The following is a 17157-nucleotide window of genomic DNA, read 5'->3' as shown; positions in this document are numbered from 1 at the left end:
GTGACCAGTGTTTTCCTTGCAGTAACACCAGGTTCTCTCACTGGCAGTGGTAATTGGGGCTTCCTCTGTTTTAACTGTAACAGAGCCTTTGGAACAAGAATCAAAGTGTCTGTTCGTTCTTTTAAAATCTTGGTCCCTGCTTCGCTGGGAATATGTTCATACTCCATCTGCAGGTAGTCAGGTGGAGGGAGGACCAACGGCTGGCATGGTGCTGGAGGTAACTCTTTTGAAGAGACTGACCTGGTCTTCGATATCATGGCAGATGGCATTTTCGTTGACTGAAGGTTGAGGAGTCTCTCCTGACGACGGAAAAAATCACTCACAGTTTTGGTGTTAATTTTGGGTAGAGGAACACCCAGTCTGCTCAGAACTGGATCCTCTGCCAAAATGCAATGTACAATTTTCATACGCTTGCATCACATTTCATACCTGGCGACTTAAAGAGGCTGACTCCACTTTCATCTAGTCCAGCAAGACCTTTGAGTTCGTCTATGGCTATCTGGACGAGCCGGAAGGTCTCCTGGGCACCAAGTATGACTCTGCAAACATGGTGTTTCAGTTGTTCTGTTGACACAGTCGCGTCATGTCTTCATCGGTGACAGAGTTAAAAGATCCTGGTTTCTTTTCTCTGACGGCTTTGACGAGAAGCTCCAAGTCTGCGTGATTGTATGCCAGCACTGCTCCTGATAGGGCAGACTTGAACAGAGCATACTTGGAATGGCTGTCAGTGCGAATGGCTATATCAAAACGATGAATCCAATGAAATATGTCCAGACGTACGATCATGCCACTGTCCACCCAATCTCTGAACAAGGTCTCCACAGCAGTTCGGCCTTGTGCTCGACAGCACCCGCGGTCGACATACAGGATTTTAGGCACAGACTGATTGGCCTGCTGGAATCGGTCCATCACTCCACGGCACATGGGATCCAAACACTCAGCGGACTCCTCACAGGTAAGAACAAATGAGACAATCTGGGAATGCTCATTGCCTATACCGGTGAACCCCTCAGCTGTGCCTTTACCCTCTCCAGACAACTTCCTCACCACCTGCAAAACGCAACACATCTGTGAGATGGGAGAGACTCACATATTTCCAGACTGAGATTTAGATTGTGAATGGTCATGTTGCATACTATTTATTTTGAATATAAATTAATTGACAAGTTTAAAGGTAGAGTTTAAGTCATTGTTTACTGAATCTAATATTACTTAAAACTTCCTGGCCTTTTAGGTCACTTTTTTTCAATGTTCATGTTATAGGTTAATTAACAATACCTTAGTTTATGGACAAAAAATTACAGAGTGCTACTAAATTACTCTATCCACGCCTTCCACTAATAAAAAGAAAGGATGCAGCTTTGAAACGACAAAAGTTTAAAATAAATTATAAATACGGTTATTTATTGGCTGTGCATTACACATTGTTTTGCGCACCTTTTTAGTGGAGTCCATTTTTAAGACCGCGCCAAAAGTAGAGAGAATCTGGCTCCTGTAATCTTGCATGTTGTTAGCTTCTTACAGCAGGAAGGCGTGATGGAGACGAGCTGAAGGCAGCCCTTGTGGAGGAAGTGGAGCTTCAAACTTATGTCCAAGAGCAGACACAATCCCCCCAGGCTTCATAAGTGTCATGAGGAGTGTGGTGTACTGGTCTTTGCGGTGCCTTTTATCATGGTGTTCCCCTCAGTCCACTCACGCAGAAGCCACACAATGTTTTTGTCCATTCCACGCCTGTAAAGTGTGATAATCAATATAACAGTCGCTAGCGCAACTAATTCTTCTCGGTGAGGACAGCAGTGAACGTGGCTTGGTGATCCTCACTGAATCCCATGCCAGCCACTGCCACCACCTCTGGCTGCTTTAGTGCATGGTCCACAGCACAGGACCCCAGTCCTGGATACATCACCAATGTGACGAACCTGCAATGTCAAAAAAAAACAGCAGTGCATTGTTTTAGTTCATCTGTAGGTGTATTTATATATCAAGTCCTTTCATTGTTGTGTTCCAGCTGTAAAAATGAACCCAAATGAATTATCTAAAATAACTTTGTTAAAAGTGCAAAGGGAACCGTTCTTAACATTCATATGAACATGTTGTTTGACCTGCTTGATATAAAAACACAATAGAAATATTTAGTGAATTATAATAATATAAATCTAAATATAATATCATATAATTAATATAATATAAACCCCCATTTTTATCAGATTATATTATTCGTTAAAAAGTGTAGATTGTATTAGACTGCTTAGACAGACTCACGGGCCTGGGACTGAGAGTCCAAGAGAACATCCACTGCCTTTTTAAAGCCTTCAGAATTCTCAAACGTCTGTCCAGCAAGCTCTGAGGACGTGGAGGATTTTGAGATTTCGCAGTCTGTCTTTTTTCTGTGCTTCTTGTGGCCTTGAGTGGGTTGGGCACACAGTGCACAGATATGCACTTTAACTGTAGCCGGATGTCTGGTGCCACTGTGCTCTGCTTTTTTCCTCTTGTAGAAGGTTGACCTTGCTGGCGATGTTGGAGGAATGGATGTCTGCGGCAGGGAAACGGCAGGAGGTCCTGTTAGGGGTGGTGCACCCATCTGCTGACTGGATGTGCAGCTGGGCTAGAGTCAGGCAGCAAAGATGTGTGGCAGAGTGGAGGATGGAGCCAAACTAAGAGGGACTCTCTGTTTTAGTCTCCTGGTTCCTGTCAGAGACGGAGTGACCTCATACTGAACCTGAGGCCGGCTGGTGTGGGGCCGTTCATCAGGAAGCTCCGGTGCCGGGGGTTGGCTGGTGCCAGAAAGAGACTGCTGATGGCGTAGGATCGGTGACATTTCTGGCCTCCTGTCTCCTGATGAACTCAGCAACACTTTTGGTGTTAATTTTCAGGATGGGAATCCCGAGCTTGCTCAGTTTAGGGTCATCAACAGTCACCCTTTGTTGGACACACTGCTACCTCCTGTGACCTCCTGTTTTTGCGGCGACCCACGAGTCTTGGCTCCGCAGTTGGGGTGAAGCCACAGCTGCTTAATGAGGCAATACATAAGGCGGTTCTTCCTTGAGTCCAGCAGGTGGGCAGCCGAGTACCGTTTGCTGAACTTCAGCTTTTGCACTAAGGAAGACTCTGCCGGATCTCCATTCGTGCGGCTGAAGAGAGCATTGCCCCAGCGTGCCGAGTAGAGGCTGTCAAATTGCTGGATGTTATGGTCGTGGAGGTCAAGCTTGCTCCAGGCGCTGATGACCCGTCTGCCTTGTAGGGAACCTGAGAGCAAGCTTTCCCTCCTCCAAGGCAATCTCAACGAGGACTTTGCTCAGCTCCTCTACGTGTTGGTACCCAGGCAGATGATTCGGACCACACACATCCTCCTCACAGGGATCAAACTCTCAGTAGCCACTACTTGGTCAGTGAGGCGCAGGTTGTTTCTCAGTGGTGTCAGGTTGTCACTGTCAGAGTTGTAGCCCACATCCTCCTCTTCCTCCTCCTCCTCCTCCTCTGTCACGTCAGAAGAAACCTCATCATGTTCATCGCCATCTGCTTGAAGGGTCTCTCTGGTCTGAGCGTAATGGTCAGGAGCACTGAAAGGCACTGATGACTGAGAGAACAGATACTCCAAACCTATCCGCTCATCACCAGCAGGAGCCGGAGGCCTGTAGTTCGACTCCTCCACCTCCCCAAACAGTTCCTGGCACCTTAGGTTTATCCAATGAACCAGAGGAGACGTATAGACCATGTGTTTTCGTCCTTTCTGGCCTTTGACACTGGCTGACTCCCTGTCAGAATTCCAGCGTGCAATGCCAGCCAGGAGATACACCTGGAAGGGGACGGCAGCGCAGTGGGGCCCCGGGATCATGTTCGGCAGAAAGGAGTGAAAACCTTCCAGGCTGTTGCTCCCTCTCACTGTGCTGTACCGCAGAAGGCGCACACCATTATGCGTCACAACCCTTGTGATGGTGTACATGTTCCTCCCCGGTGGATCCTGGATGCATTCGAGGTGCTTTTGCTGGTTGTCCCAGACGTGGTCGATGGTCGCAGAGTCCTTGAAGAGATGCAGCTGGTTCTCATCCATCCCAGCTGCTCCCTTCAGGATCTCGATGGCACTCTGGACACGTGCGCAGGTTTCCTGGGCGCCAACTGTGATTCTCCTAACATGATGGCTCAGATCTGACTTGCTGACGTGCAATTCGATCAGCTGGCTATCAGTCAGGGAAGCATAGTTGGTTGGGTGACCTGCGCGTATCGCCTGCACCAGAAGAGCAATGTCATCCTTGTTGTAAGCAAAGACCGCAGCAGAGAGGGCAGACTTAAACAGGGCGTATTTTGGGTGGTGATCCGTCCTCACGGCCGCATCGAAACGATGGATCCAGTGGAAGATGTCCAGCCGCACCAGCATACCCCTGTCCGTCCACTCACAGAAGAGCTGTTCCAGTGAAGACACGCCGTGGACACGACAGCAGCCGCGGTCCACGTACATGACTTCAGGAGGTGCCTCACCAGCTCTTCTGTACCTCTCCATGAGGCCTTCCGCCATTGGACGCAGTTTCTCCAGGGATTCCTCACAGGTCAGGACCGATATGAGGATCTGACCCAGCTCATTGGCCATGTTGGTGCACCATTCCGCAGTGCCTTTTCCATCACCGGAGAGTTTCTTGCAGATCTGATAATCAATGCAAAACAAAAAGATTCAAACATTTACATACGTTTTTTTTTTTTCTAGTTTAGTGAAGTTTTATTTCTATTATTTTCATAAGTTATTATTACTATTTGTTAATGAGTACAGAAATTGTCCCTGCTAGTGTTTCTTTAGCATTTTGCAGACTGTGATTTACTAAATAAATGTACCTTCTTGGTGGAGTCGTATTTCAAGACTTTGCCAAAAGTGGACATGATCTGCGTCCGGTAGTCCTCAATGTTTTCAGCCTCCGCAAGAAGAAAAGCCTTCCTCAGGAGCCTCGGGCATGGCAGCTCTCTCCTTGGTGGCGGAAGCTGAAACTGTTGGCTCAAATTTCCTGAAAGCAGAAAAAAAACGACACACAGACGCAGACTTCATTAGTGATGGTAAAATTGTTTTTGTTTTGTTTTTAAATGACAAAAATGTGTGCGCATCCATAGAAACTTTAGCCAGGTGCTCAATCAGATAAAGCACAGCAAAAATAAACTAAAATCAGCTCACTCCCAAAGATCACTTTATTAAAATAGACAATGTTTCGACCCAAAAGGTCTTTGTCAGGCAAAGCAACATCAAATAAAATAAATAAAAAACTCAATTAATGAGATTGAGGTTTTTTTTAATATTAGGTAATCATCATTTAGTTTACTAATGAGGTGTGTGATTTGATCATAATTATATAAATTGTATCTTTCTGTGCTTGTTGCTTTGCCTAATTGAAGACCTTTTCAGTCAAAGTGTTTATTGTCTATTACTGTCTATTTTAATAAATTGATCTTTGGGATTTGGTATCTATAGTGGCAGTGTGCTGATTTGTGTTTGTTTATTGTTTAAAAACCTTATTTTTTGTCCCTACTACAGTGAGGGCTCCTGCTGTGTTTGTGTCCGTTTGAAATCTGCACTCATGTGTATGTTAGTCTGCCTAAACACTTAACTAAACCAGGTCCTGGATGACCCCCAGCCCTGCTCATTTTGTATGTCGCCCTTATTTGACTTCAGGTCGTGCAGTCTCTACTAATGAGCTGATGCGTTGAATCAGGTGTGTTAGATGAGCAAGACAAAATGTGCAGGGCTGGGGCTCCTCCAGGACAGGGTTGAAAACCCCTGAACTAAACGATTAACTCTGACTTACTTGTGATCTTGCCAGTTTTTCTGTACTGGCTGAGGAGGGTGGTGTACAAGTCCTTTCTGTGCAGGTACTCCTCGCAGTGGCTCTCCAGCACCCGTCTCCACACCTTGGCCATCGTGTTCCCCTCAGTGCGATCCCTCAGCAGGCGGATCACCTGCTTGTCCACACCGCGCCTAAAATGAAAGCCCAATCATTGGATGCCTGTGAATCGTTGGTATTTTTTTACCCTAGTGCAATCATTTAGAAATCCAATTATTGTGAAATTATGCAGAGACTCACCGTAATGTTAAGACGGCTGGGAACACAGCTCTGTGAGCGGGACTGAGCTGATCTGTAATGCATGCCTCCCATGAGAGGAAACGGCCAATGGGGTGTTCCTCGGACTCCTTTGCAGCCTTTCTGCATGCATTGCAGGCCAGCACCTCAGTCAGCATCGAGTACCAGCCAGACAAATGACAGATCTGTCTGACCATCTTTGAGTAGCTGCAACGGTACAGAAAGGTGTTCGGTGTGGAACGGGCAGGGCAGTCAGACCTTGGACAGCGCAGACTGTACCGCCACACTCCAACTGGTCTCCAGAAGAAACAGGGCTGTGGAAAAAGGAGTCTGCTGAGGGGACTTTCCCTTCCACCACTCCAGGAAACTCTGGGGGATGAAACCACATCCTGCCATCCCTCAGAACTTTCCTCCACCTGGTGTTTCCGTGCTTGTCTTTAAAGGACGCTGCCCTCTGGAAAAGTCCCCTTTCTCCATCCTCCTTTAGCCAGCCGATATCTGCTGTGAGGAGCCCGTAAGGAGCAGACTCCCACATCTTGTGCCAACCCTCAAATGTAATCTGGTAGTATAACAAAGACAAAACATTATGTAACAGCCACTGATTACTTGCACCTTAACATTTTCCTTATCTTACAACCACTGAACAGTTACCTCAGATTGTAGAGTCGCTGCTGAGGATGTCGCCATGCCCAGGCATGGCTGAAGTGCTGCACCGGCCACATCTGCACCGGCCACATCAGCACCGGCCACATCTGCACCGGCCACATCAGCACCGGCCACATCAGCACCGGCCACATCTGCACCGGCCACATCTGCACCGGCCACATCAGCACCAGCTACATCTGCACCGGCCACATCAGCACCAGCTGATGCAGGAGCCTGTGTGTTAGTAAAAGCTTTTTTAATTTACCTAAGCATACTTTTGAGGGCACCCCCATTTGTTCTGGCCCACCAGGAACCAGGGAGGATGTAACGGTAATTATAATGAATAAACTATGTACTTACAGCTGGCGGTGGAGTAGCAGTTTCTGTGTGTGGCTTGTGTTGCGGCGCTGGATGGCCCTTTTTTTCTGGAGACTTCTTTTTTGTCTTCTTTTTACCCCCTGCATCCCCTGCTGCTAAATGAGGACAGACACACAGGTTTGCAAAAGTCAGTGTAAAAGCAGCAAGACAACACTTTCATCCTGAAGTGAACATCAGCACACAGCGTCTTTATGGTGTCTTATTAGATACAGATTATGCATTAATACAATTTCATGCTATGAACACATTAATAATTCAAGGCATTACTAAACCAATATACCTTGTCTTTCAAAGGAGGCGAGAGCTTCCACAAGCAGAGCGTCATCCGCCCAACCGTCATCGTCTTTGGGCCCTGATGAGCTGGAGCTGCTGAGGGAGGGGACCTGTCCTGAGGAGGTTTCTGTGAAGTACAGGTACATTTCAGCCTCGAAGTTTATATTAAGTGTTGCACTGTGATTTTTACTAAGGGCACCTTAAACCTACCTCTCTATCCAAAATGTACTGCCTGAAGCGCTTCAGTGACTTGGTGGAGATGTCCTCCTCCTTCATCACAAGCCACTGTCGCGCTGAGGAGTACGCTTCCTGTGCCATCCTCCTTTCGTGATCTGTCCCTGCCTGCGGATCTGCCTGAAGGGTCTTGTGCAGGCTGTACCACTGCCACATCTCCATGAATGTGAAACGACCTGAAGCGTCCCTGCCCATAAATGGCCCTGTCCACATTAATTTCGAGGTGGCAGGACACTTGTGGCAGCAGCTGCACATACCGCAACAGGAGATCCTTCACCCAGTCACCCTGGCCTGCTTTGTTGGCATGGCGGCTCTCTTTATTGTGGAGATCAAGGAGACTAAAATATCAAATAAGATAATTAGTTTATTTTTTTAAAAAAGAACAAATCATGAACATTTTGACTCTGTTTAGTGCAACATACTTACTACTTAATGTAGCCAACATCATTCTCCACTAGCCATTTGAAACTTTGGCCGTTATACTTGCCAAAGTTCAAATGGAGCTGGCCCAGGTACTGCACCTCTGATGGTGTTGAGGTGACGACAAAGCATCTCTTTTTGGCTGAAGACAAATTTTAATGACATTAATGACGAGCAAAAAAAAAAAATCTATGCTGGTGTGTAAATAAAGGGTGGGAACGCATCAACAGCTCAAGTGCCAAGATATTCCTCACACAAACCTTCGTCACAAGCCGTCCTTTAACGGGTGTTACGAGAAGCCAGTGCCTTGGCCTCCTTGGAAGCCTTAAGCAGGCATTGTTGCCTGTTTTGCGGCACACTTGCATCTACAATATTCAATGCTGGTAAAAGTGGGTCCATTTTAAACTCACCTGTACAAAACAGTCTGTTATTATCATCATAATGATACACACAGTGGCAAAGAAAATATTTTTTTATCAGAAACTGAGGCTTGATAGTAAAGGTTGATCCACAAACATCTGCTTATCTCCACTTTATTACACATAACTTACACATTAATGGACTGTAATGTTTTGATTTCTTTGTGTATTTCTTGAGTAAATATCAAATTTAAATTTGGAAATATATTTATTGAAGAAAAAAATACATTGACGATACAATTATTTTACCCAAGGTGATCTATATAGACATGCAAACCCATGGTTTTATCATAGTATAAGTGCAGAAACATAGTTTATTATAGTATAAGTGCAGAAACCATGGTTTTATCATAGTAAAGGTGCAGAAACCCATGGTTTTATTATAGTATAAGTGCAGAAACCATGGTTTTATTATAGTATAAGTGCAGAAACCATGGTTTTATTATAGTATAAGTGCAGAAACCATGGTTTTATCATAGTAAAGGTGCAGAAACCCATGGTTTTATTATAGTATAAGTGCAGAAACCATGGTTTTATCATAGTAAAGGTGCAGAAACCCATGGTTTTATTATAGTATAAGTGCAGAAACCATGGTTTTATTATAGTATAAGTGCAGAAACCATGGTTTTATTATAGTATAAGTGCAGAAACCATGGTTTTATCATAGTAAAGGTGCAGAAACCCATGGTTTTATTATAGTATAAGTGCAGAAACCATGGTTTTATCATAGTAAAGGTGCAGAAACCCATGGTTTTATTATAGTATAAGTGCAGAAACCATGGTTTTATTATAGTATAAGTGCAGAAACCATGGTTTTATCATAGTAAAGGTGCAGAAACCCATGGTTTTATCATAGTAAAGGTGCAGAAACCATGGTTTTATTATAGTATAAGTGCAGAAACCATGGTTTTATTATATGCAGTTTGCAGAAACCATGGTTTTATCATAGTAAAGGTGCAGAAACCATGGTTTTATTATAGTATAAGTGCAGAAACCATGGTTTTATTATATGCAGTTTGCAGAAACCATGGTTTTATCATAGTAAAGGTGCAGAAACCCATGGTTTTATTATAGTATAAGTGCAGAAACCATGGTTTTATTATAGTATAAGTGCAGAAACCAGGGTTTTATCATAGTAAAGGTGCAGAAACCATGGTTTTATTATAGTATAAGTGCAGAAACCATGGTTTTATCATAGTAAAAGTGCAGAAACCATGGTTTATTATATCCTACCACGGTTTAATTGTATTATATTAAGTATATTTTAATTAAAAGTACGGTTAATTGTCTTAAGGCTTGCGGCCATAATAGTAGTAACGTACCATTAGCTGACGCTTCATTCATTCTCATTCGGACAATTTACGGAATAAAATCAATGAAAATAAATGCATTTCTTTACTTTCTAACATTGCGTTAATATTATAATACATAATTCTTACCACAAACGCTGAATAACAGGTCGTTGAAAGCAGTAACGTTATATTTGCAAATATTTGCGTGTGAAAGATGATCTACTGACAGGATCGTAGTATATTTGCATTTGTTTGCGTAGCCGCTTTCTGCCGCACCCCGATTGCCCACAGTTACCGTGGGCAATGTAGACTTTTGGCCAATCGGAAGGCCGAACTGTCTACAGTCTACACCGTTGCACGCCGCTGGGGCTGACGTCTGCGAATTCCCCAAATGTGGGAATCTCGACTGCATAATTTGTGGTAGTGGGGGACTGCGTTCGCGCTCTCCCCTGATTTACTGGTCAAAAGATAGAACTGAATTTTACATGGAGAATAAGGGGGGTGGTGGTGTAACACAAAGTATCCCCAGCTAAAAAAACATGTGAAGCCCCAAACTCTGAGCTGTGATTGTGCCTGATCATATGAAGTGTTGCTGCATTATTGTCATTGTTACACTTTGTCTTTATTGTTTTTACCCCAGTGTGCTGAGTAAAGCTGTCGAACTGCTGGATGCTGTGATCATGGAGGTCAAGCTTGCTCCAGGCACTGATGACCCCTCTGTTCCTCTCCATGAGGCCTTCAGCCATCAGCCGCAGTTTGTCCAGGGATTCCTCACAGGGCAGGAAAAGTTTCTTGCAGATCTGATAATGAATACAAAACAAAGAGTTTGAAACATTTGTGTTTTTCACAGTGTTGACTTGTTAGATTAGTCAGGTGTTATTTCTATTATTATCATAGCAGTTATTACTATTTATTAATGATTAAGAATTTCCATTGTGCATACCAAGTCATGAGTACAGAACTGCTGTGGACAATAATCCCTGCTAAATTCAGTGACTGTGTTTACAATCAGACATTGTTTTGCATTTGCCGACTGTTAAATTTACCTTCTTGGTGGAGTCGTACTTAAAGACTTTCCCAAATGTGGACATGATCTGTGTTCAGCAAGAAGAAAGGCTTTCCTCAGCAGCTTTGGTGATGGCAGTTCTCTCCTTAGTGGTGATGCTGAAATTGTTGGCACAAATTCCCTGAAAGCAGAGAAAATAGACACAGACTCAGACTTCATTATTAATGGTTTAAAAAAAATCTGGAAATCTGCACTGATATGTATGTTAGTCTTTGCCTAAACACTTTTAACTCTGACTTACTTCTGATCTTCCCAGGTTTTCTGTACTGGCCGAGGTCCATCCTTTGCAGGAACTCTTTTCTCCAGGACCCGTCTCCACACCTTGGCCATGGTGTTGCCCTCAGTGCGACACCTCATCAGGCGGATCACCTGCTTGTCCACACCACACCAAAATTAAAGCACAATCATTGGATGCCTGTGAATCTTATTGTTTTATTGTGAGATTATGCAGAGACTCACTGTAATGTTAAGACGGCAGGGGAAACTCTCTGTGAGCTGGACTGAGCTGGTCGATGATGCACGCATCCCATGACAGGAAACGACCAATGGCGTGTTCCTCTGACAAAGCCTTTCTGCCTGCATTACATGCCAGCACCTCAGTCAGCATGGAGTCAGACATGTGGCAGATCTGTCAATTAGGACCAGTTTTGTGCCAGTCCTCAAATGTCACCTGGTAGTACAACAAAGACAAAACCTTGTGTAACAACCACTGGGTACTTTCAGCTTTGAAGTTTGTATTAGTGTTGCTCTGTGATTTTTACTAAAGGCACCTTAACTTCCTCTTTGTCGAGAATGTACCGCCTGAAGCGCTTCAGTGACGTCCTCCTTCATCACCAGCCACTGCCACATCTCCAGGAACGTGAATGACCTGAAGCGGCCCTGTCCAGGTTGATCTGGAGGTGGCAGGAGAAACAGCTGCACATTCCTCAGCAGGAGATCCTTCACCCAATCCCCATGGCTCGCTTTTCTGTCAGGATGGCAGAGTTTTTTTTATGTGGAGATCAAGGAGACTACAATATCACAAGATAATTAATTTATGGAAAAACAAATTGATTGTTTAGTGCAACATACTTGCTGCTTAATGTATCCAGCGTCATTCTCCACCTGCCATTTAAAACTTTGCCTGAGGTCAGATTAAGCTGGTGAAGGTACTGCACCTCTGATGGAGTCGAGGTAATGGCGGATGTGGAGTTACAGAGAACATGTCAATAGTGAAAGTCTATGACGGAGATGATGATGACTTTGATGTAATCGTAGACTCTGACTCAATCACCTTTAATAAAATATAAAACATCTCAAGTAATGCACCTAGATTTTCTTTAATGAAATTGAGCCTTTGCTCTTTCTCTGGTTTTTCCTTTTCTCTTGTTTTTCTGAGCATAGTTGCCAATTGGAGCCTGATTATTCCCAACACCTGCAGCCTCTGCCTGTTTAAGAGCTGCTGGTGGCTCTTCACCTCGGCCTACCTCAGGAAACCTGTTGTTGTAAGAAATGATTTGCCTTCAGCGTCTAATTACCATGATTGTTATATAAATACAACACTAAATGGTGCTTACCTCCTCATGTAGACCACATTATTTTCCACAAGCCAGTGGGAATTAATATATTGGCCAAATGGCACCACCAGCTTTCCCAGTCACTGCTGCTGGGATCCCTTTAGACTTTCACCGTGGGTTAAGGCAGACTCGTCCAGCAGTGGCACAGGGGTCACAAGGTCAGGATATGGCCTGCTGACGACCTGGTGGAGCATTCTGGATTAAAACCGCAGGTTACTGGCGTGGCCATCTCGAGGTACACTGACATTAAAAACCATATTGAGGATTAGTATATTGTTGACCCATAATAATAGGGTTTAATTATTTACCAGCTAATTAGTAATGAATTTCTTTCTGCTAGCAAGTAGGCCAAGGCCTGCTGGGTGAATGTAGCATTATTTATATTTATTAGCAAAGTCTTTTAAAGGACAGCAGCAGACTCCAGTTATAAATGAGGAAGTTTAGGAGTTGTAATAACTTTAAAAACATTAATGTAAGGCTTCAAAATAAGTTGAAATACCATCATATAATAGTAACACCATGAATGGTTGATTTTAATGTTATTTCATATATTCATATTTAAATGTTTATAAGAGTTATTATATCTGCTATCAGTTTGTCAGGGGCTTCTGTTTAATGCTGTCTGTCCGGTTTTTATTAAACCAAACTTATTGTGATTTGGCGGAACACATTTTGAGAGTTGTCCTTATGGTTAGAATTGTGTGTTTGAACTTACGTTTTTGCGGCAGCTCTGTGTATTTCTATGGTATCGCCGGTGAAGTGGATTTACTTATTGTAGAGTTAACGAAATTTATCATGAGCATTGTGATGTTTAAAGCGGATCTCATAACAAATGCCAGTAGAGCGGGGAGATTTTAAAACGAACGGTTCAATAAATCCGTAAAATACTGTGGAGAAACAAACCGGAAGATGGAACACGACACAACGCGGGCAGTTTGTATCGTCTCTGTTCTGCGATTGGTTGCCTACAGTCGAATTCCTCGATGTTATTGGTAGTCTACAGTCTGAGTCCACGGTGACTGTAGACTCCCAGCCAATCAGAAAGCCCCATTCACAAAATTAGCGCATGCAGCGTCTATGGTCTATGATTGGCAGTCTACGGTTGAAAGCTACGTTATTATTGGCAGTCTACGGTCAGCGACTGTAGACTCTCGGCCAATAAGAAGGCCTTATTGTCTACGTTCACTGTAGACATTGCACTACAGTAGAGTCGACTCCAAGTGTGGGAATCTCGACTGCATTATAATAAAAAAAGAAACTAAAAGAAGAATTTAAATGTACTTTGATTATGACGTTAATATTTAAATCGTTGGAACACACCACGTTGCTCTCAAAACGCCCTTTTTAATATTTATGTAATTATATATTTTTTTAATTAAGCAAGTTTAGGCTCAAGAAGCTGTCTATAAACAAAACTAGCGACTCTAATCACTTTATTTTATAAAGTAGAATCAGGGAAACGGTGTTATAAATTTTTAATACATTAGTTTATATCAATTCTGGTCAGTTTATTATCCTATCGTGCACCCTTTCTCTGTTAATAGATTTAAAGGAGTAAACTGCATTTACAATACACGGTATATTTAGGCTTATATTGGATAGTAACCATATACATTTAATTAGATGTTTTTGTAAGTAAATGTATAATTTGATGTGGTTGTTTACTGGACGAAGTCAGTCATGTTCCGTCTGTAGGATTTTGTATTTTATTTTTTTTATACTAGATTCCTTTGTATTTTCAGTGATATTTATGCTTCGTTTTGTAGTTTAAGAGGATGTAAAATGTGGGCTATAAACAATTCCGCCGAAAAAATGTAAATGTTCTATTTGTGGCGGAAAGGGCTTATGAATTAAATCTGTTTTCTTCGCATTAGTGTATCAATAAGAACTATACCAAACTGCCGTGATTGTGTGAAAATGTACTGTCATTTACACCATATCACGACGATGATGTATTTTCAAGCAGCTGAGAAGTGTTTGCGCCCTTTGTCCAAATTTCCCGGAAGTGATTGTGGGCGATGATGCGTACGTCATTGTTTCGTTTTTAGCAATAAAACTACTAAAAACTGTAATATTTTATAAATATTGTTCCCAAAAATATGTAATAACTAACGTATCATTTCCAAACTGGTTTCCACGCTGATTATTGTGGTCTTAAAATTATGGTTTTAAGCATCTGTTATTCCATTGGCTGGTCGAATCTTCTGTTGCATCACGGGAAGACGTTCGCTAGCACATCAAAATATATATCATTTTTGTTTAAAGAGAGATTCGCGGCGAACATTTTCAAGAACAGGCGACAGGATTTGTTTTGTATGTGTTGAGTTGAGTTGAAGTGTCGTTCATCATGAATGTAGTGAAGTGAGTGTCACCGTGGTGGAGAATGATGTTCCCTTCAGTGGCCCCTCTACAGGGAGCGTGTACAACTCATACTTACCTGGCAGGGGAGACACCATGATCATGAAGGTGGTTCACCCAGGGCGAGGCTCAGCCATTGCACTCCGGTTGTGCTGACCCCTGCGAATTCCCCAAATGTGGGAATCTCGACTGCATAATTTGTGGTAGTGGGGGACTGCGTTCGCGCTCTCCCCTGATTTACTGGTCAATGATAGAATCAAAATATATCGTAATCTAAACATATTTATACTTTTAATAACATTGGATATAAATTCGTTTATTTGCATATTAATAATGTCATCCATAATTTTAATAGTCCCAATTTAAAATCTGAAGTTCAGATTTGTGTAACGGCTAATTTTTTCCCGCAATCTATTGCTCTTTTGGACGAGGATTCGAATAAAACTACAACCCGACTGAAGAGTCAAAAACTACAAACATGGCGGACGTATGAGTCCGACGGTTTAGATAAAGGAGTTGTGTGATTTAATTATCAGTGTCTAACCGAAAAGATGTTTATTCAATGTTATCCACATTACATCTACAACAACATTATGAATTTTTGTGAAGATATGGGTAACACTTTAGAATAATGGTCATTAGAAAGCGTTTATTAATCTTTGTTAATGTTAATTTCAACATTTACTAATGCATTATTAAAATCTTGTTAACATTAGTTAATGCACTGGGAACTAGAGCCCTGCGCGGGACTGTTTTCTTCATCCCGCTTCCGCAGAATTTCTGACCATTACCGCCCGCTCCCGCAACGTATGTGTTACACTCCCGCCCGCTCCCGCAAAACTCTGAAAATTTATTCCCGCACAATAATAGAGATGCATTGATTTTGTGTCTTCTCATGTCCCGCAGGGAAAAAAAAGAACACGTATTTGTATTGATATTATTAAAGAGATTCATGGGGTTGTTTGTTTCGTTTCCCTGGCCTGCATGTCCAAAAAAAAAAAGACAAATACATTCAAATATAATTTCGTTTTTATCAAAAACTTTGCACATAAAAATAGACTGCTTTGCAAAACAGAAAAACAGATTGAGAAACAAAAAACAGATCCCAATTCCGTCGAACGTGACCGACTGAAAGGAAACCTGAGAAAACATGCTTCAACAGAACGTAATGTGAACACAAAATAGCAAACGGACATTTAGAAACAATCCATTTCCACTCACTAAACTTCTATGTATTGTTTGTCAAAAAAACCCAGACAGTCAACTTGACCTGCAGGGAGTGCTGAGCGTTTTTGGTGAGGTATGATCAAGTAGCTATTTGCCAGCTGCGCAATATGTGGAGACATATAACGTTATACCGCATGATTTTGCCTACCAAAACAATTGAGAAACTTCTCCAAATGTCAGACTTTCCTTGCTTAGGTTTTGTGCTATAAATACCTCGTTTGAGGTTCTTTTCTACATCATCTATTGACATCTTCTCCATCATGTCGTTAGGCAACCTCCCTATCCCGCCGATTCCCGCGGTGTTTTTTTTAGCCGCCCATTCCCATTCCCTTAATTACTTTGGTTTTGGCCCAACCTTTAAGAATATGATGCACACATTCTATAATAATATTTCAAGTAGTGTTTCCTTATCTGGTGGTACATCTTCTCGTTTTGTTATCCAAAGAGGCATTAGACAGGGATGTCCTATTTCCCCTTTTTTATTTTTATTAGCAGCTGAAACATTAAATCTTTACACTCTGCATTGCTCTCAAGTTAGAGGTATTGAGATAGGAGATTTCACTTTAACTATAAGTCAACTTGCTGATGACACTTGTTTATTTTTGAAAAACAAAGATCAGGTCCCTGTGATTATGGAGGCATTTATGATTTATGAATTATTCTCTGATGCTCTGTGAATCAATCTAAGAGTGAGATTATGGCTCTACACCAACTAGAAGACTCATGCATATCTGGAATACAGGTTAAACAGATAGTTAGATACTTGGCTATTGTAATTAGTAAATCAGCCTCAGAGAGAATCACAGAGAATTTTTCGCAGAGATTACTAAAAACAAGATATATATTTTTAACTGTTGGCTCCAAAGAAATGTATCTATTCAAGGGCGTGTATTGATTTCCAAGGCTGAAGGGATCTCCAGACTTGTATATCCTGCATTATCTCTTTATGTGGATTCTAAAATGTGTGCCGCAGTTGATAAAATTGTATTTAAATTTATCTGGAGAGGCAAGACAGAGTATATTAAAAGGAAAACTATAATCAGAAGTTTATCAGAAGGAGGACTAAATGCTTTAGATTTTGACACTATCAATAATATATTTAAAATTAACTGGATCAAGCACTGTCTTTGTGATAACAACTTTCCATGGTTTTTTATTCCCAATTTAATTTTCAAAGAATGTGGTGGTCTTAATTTTCTACTTACCTGTGATTTTAAATGCACTAAACTCCCA

General features: G+C 42.3%; 1 protein-coding gene across 1 annotated transcript; it reads right to left on the bottom strand.

Annotated features, from left to right (window-relative positions):
- Positions 1 to 555: 555 nt before the first annotated feature.
- Positions 556 to 1516, bottom strand: LOC307118538 (uncharacterized protein; the record flags this gene model as incomplete). Its single annotated transcript, XM_079804183.1, has 2 exons — positions 1438 to 1516; positions 556 to 1050 (listed from the first exon to the last, which is right to left on the bottom strand). Exons 1-2 carry the CDS (start codon positions 1504 to 1506, stop codon positions 556 to 558), a joined length of 564 nt encoding a protein of 187 aa, XP_079660309.1. The 5' UTR covers positions 1507 to 1516.
- Positions 1517 to 17157: the final 15641 nt, after the last annotated feature.

This window comes from Gobio gobio, assembly GCF_949357685.1.
Source record: "Gobio gobio genome assembly, chromosome: 2".
Lineage (NCBI taxonomy): Eukaryota > Metazoa > Chordata > Actinopteri > Cypriniformes > Gobionidae > Gobio > Gobio gobio.
This window is presented reverse-complemented; position numbering and strand designations above follow the sequence as displayed.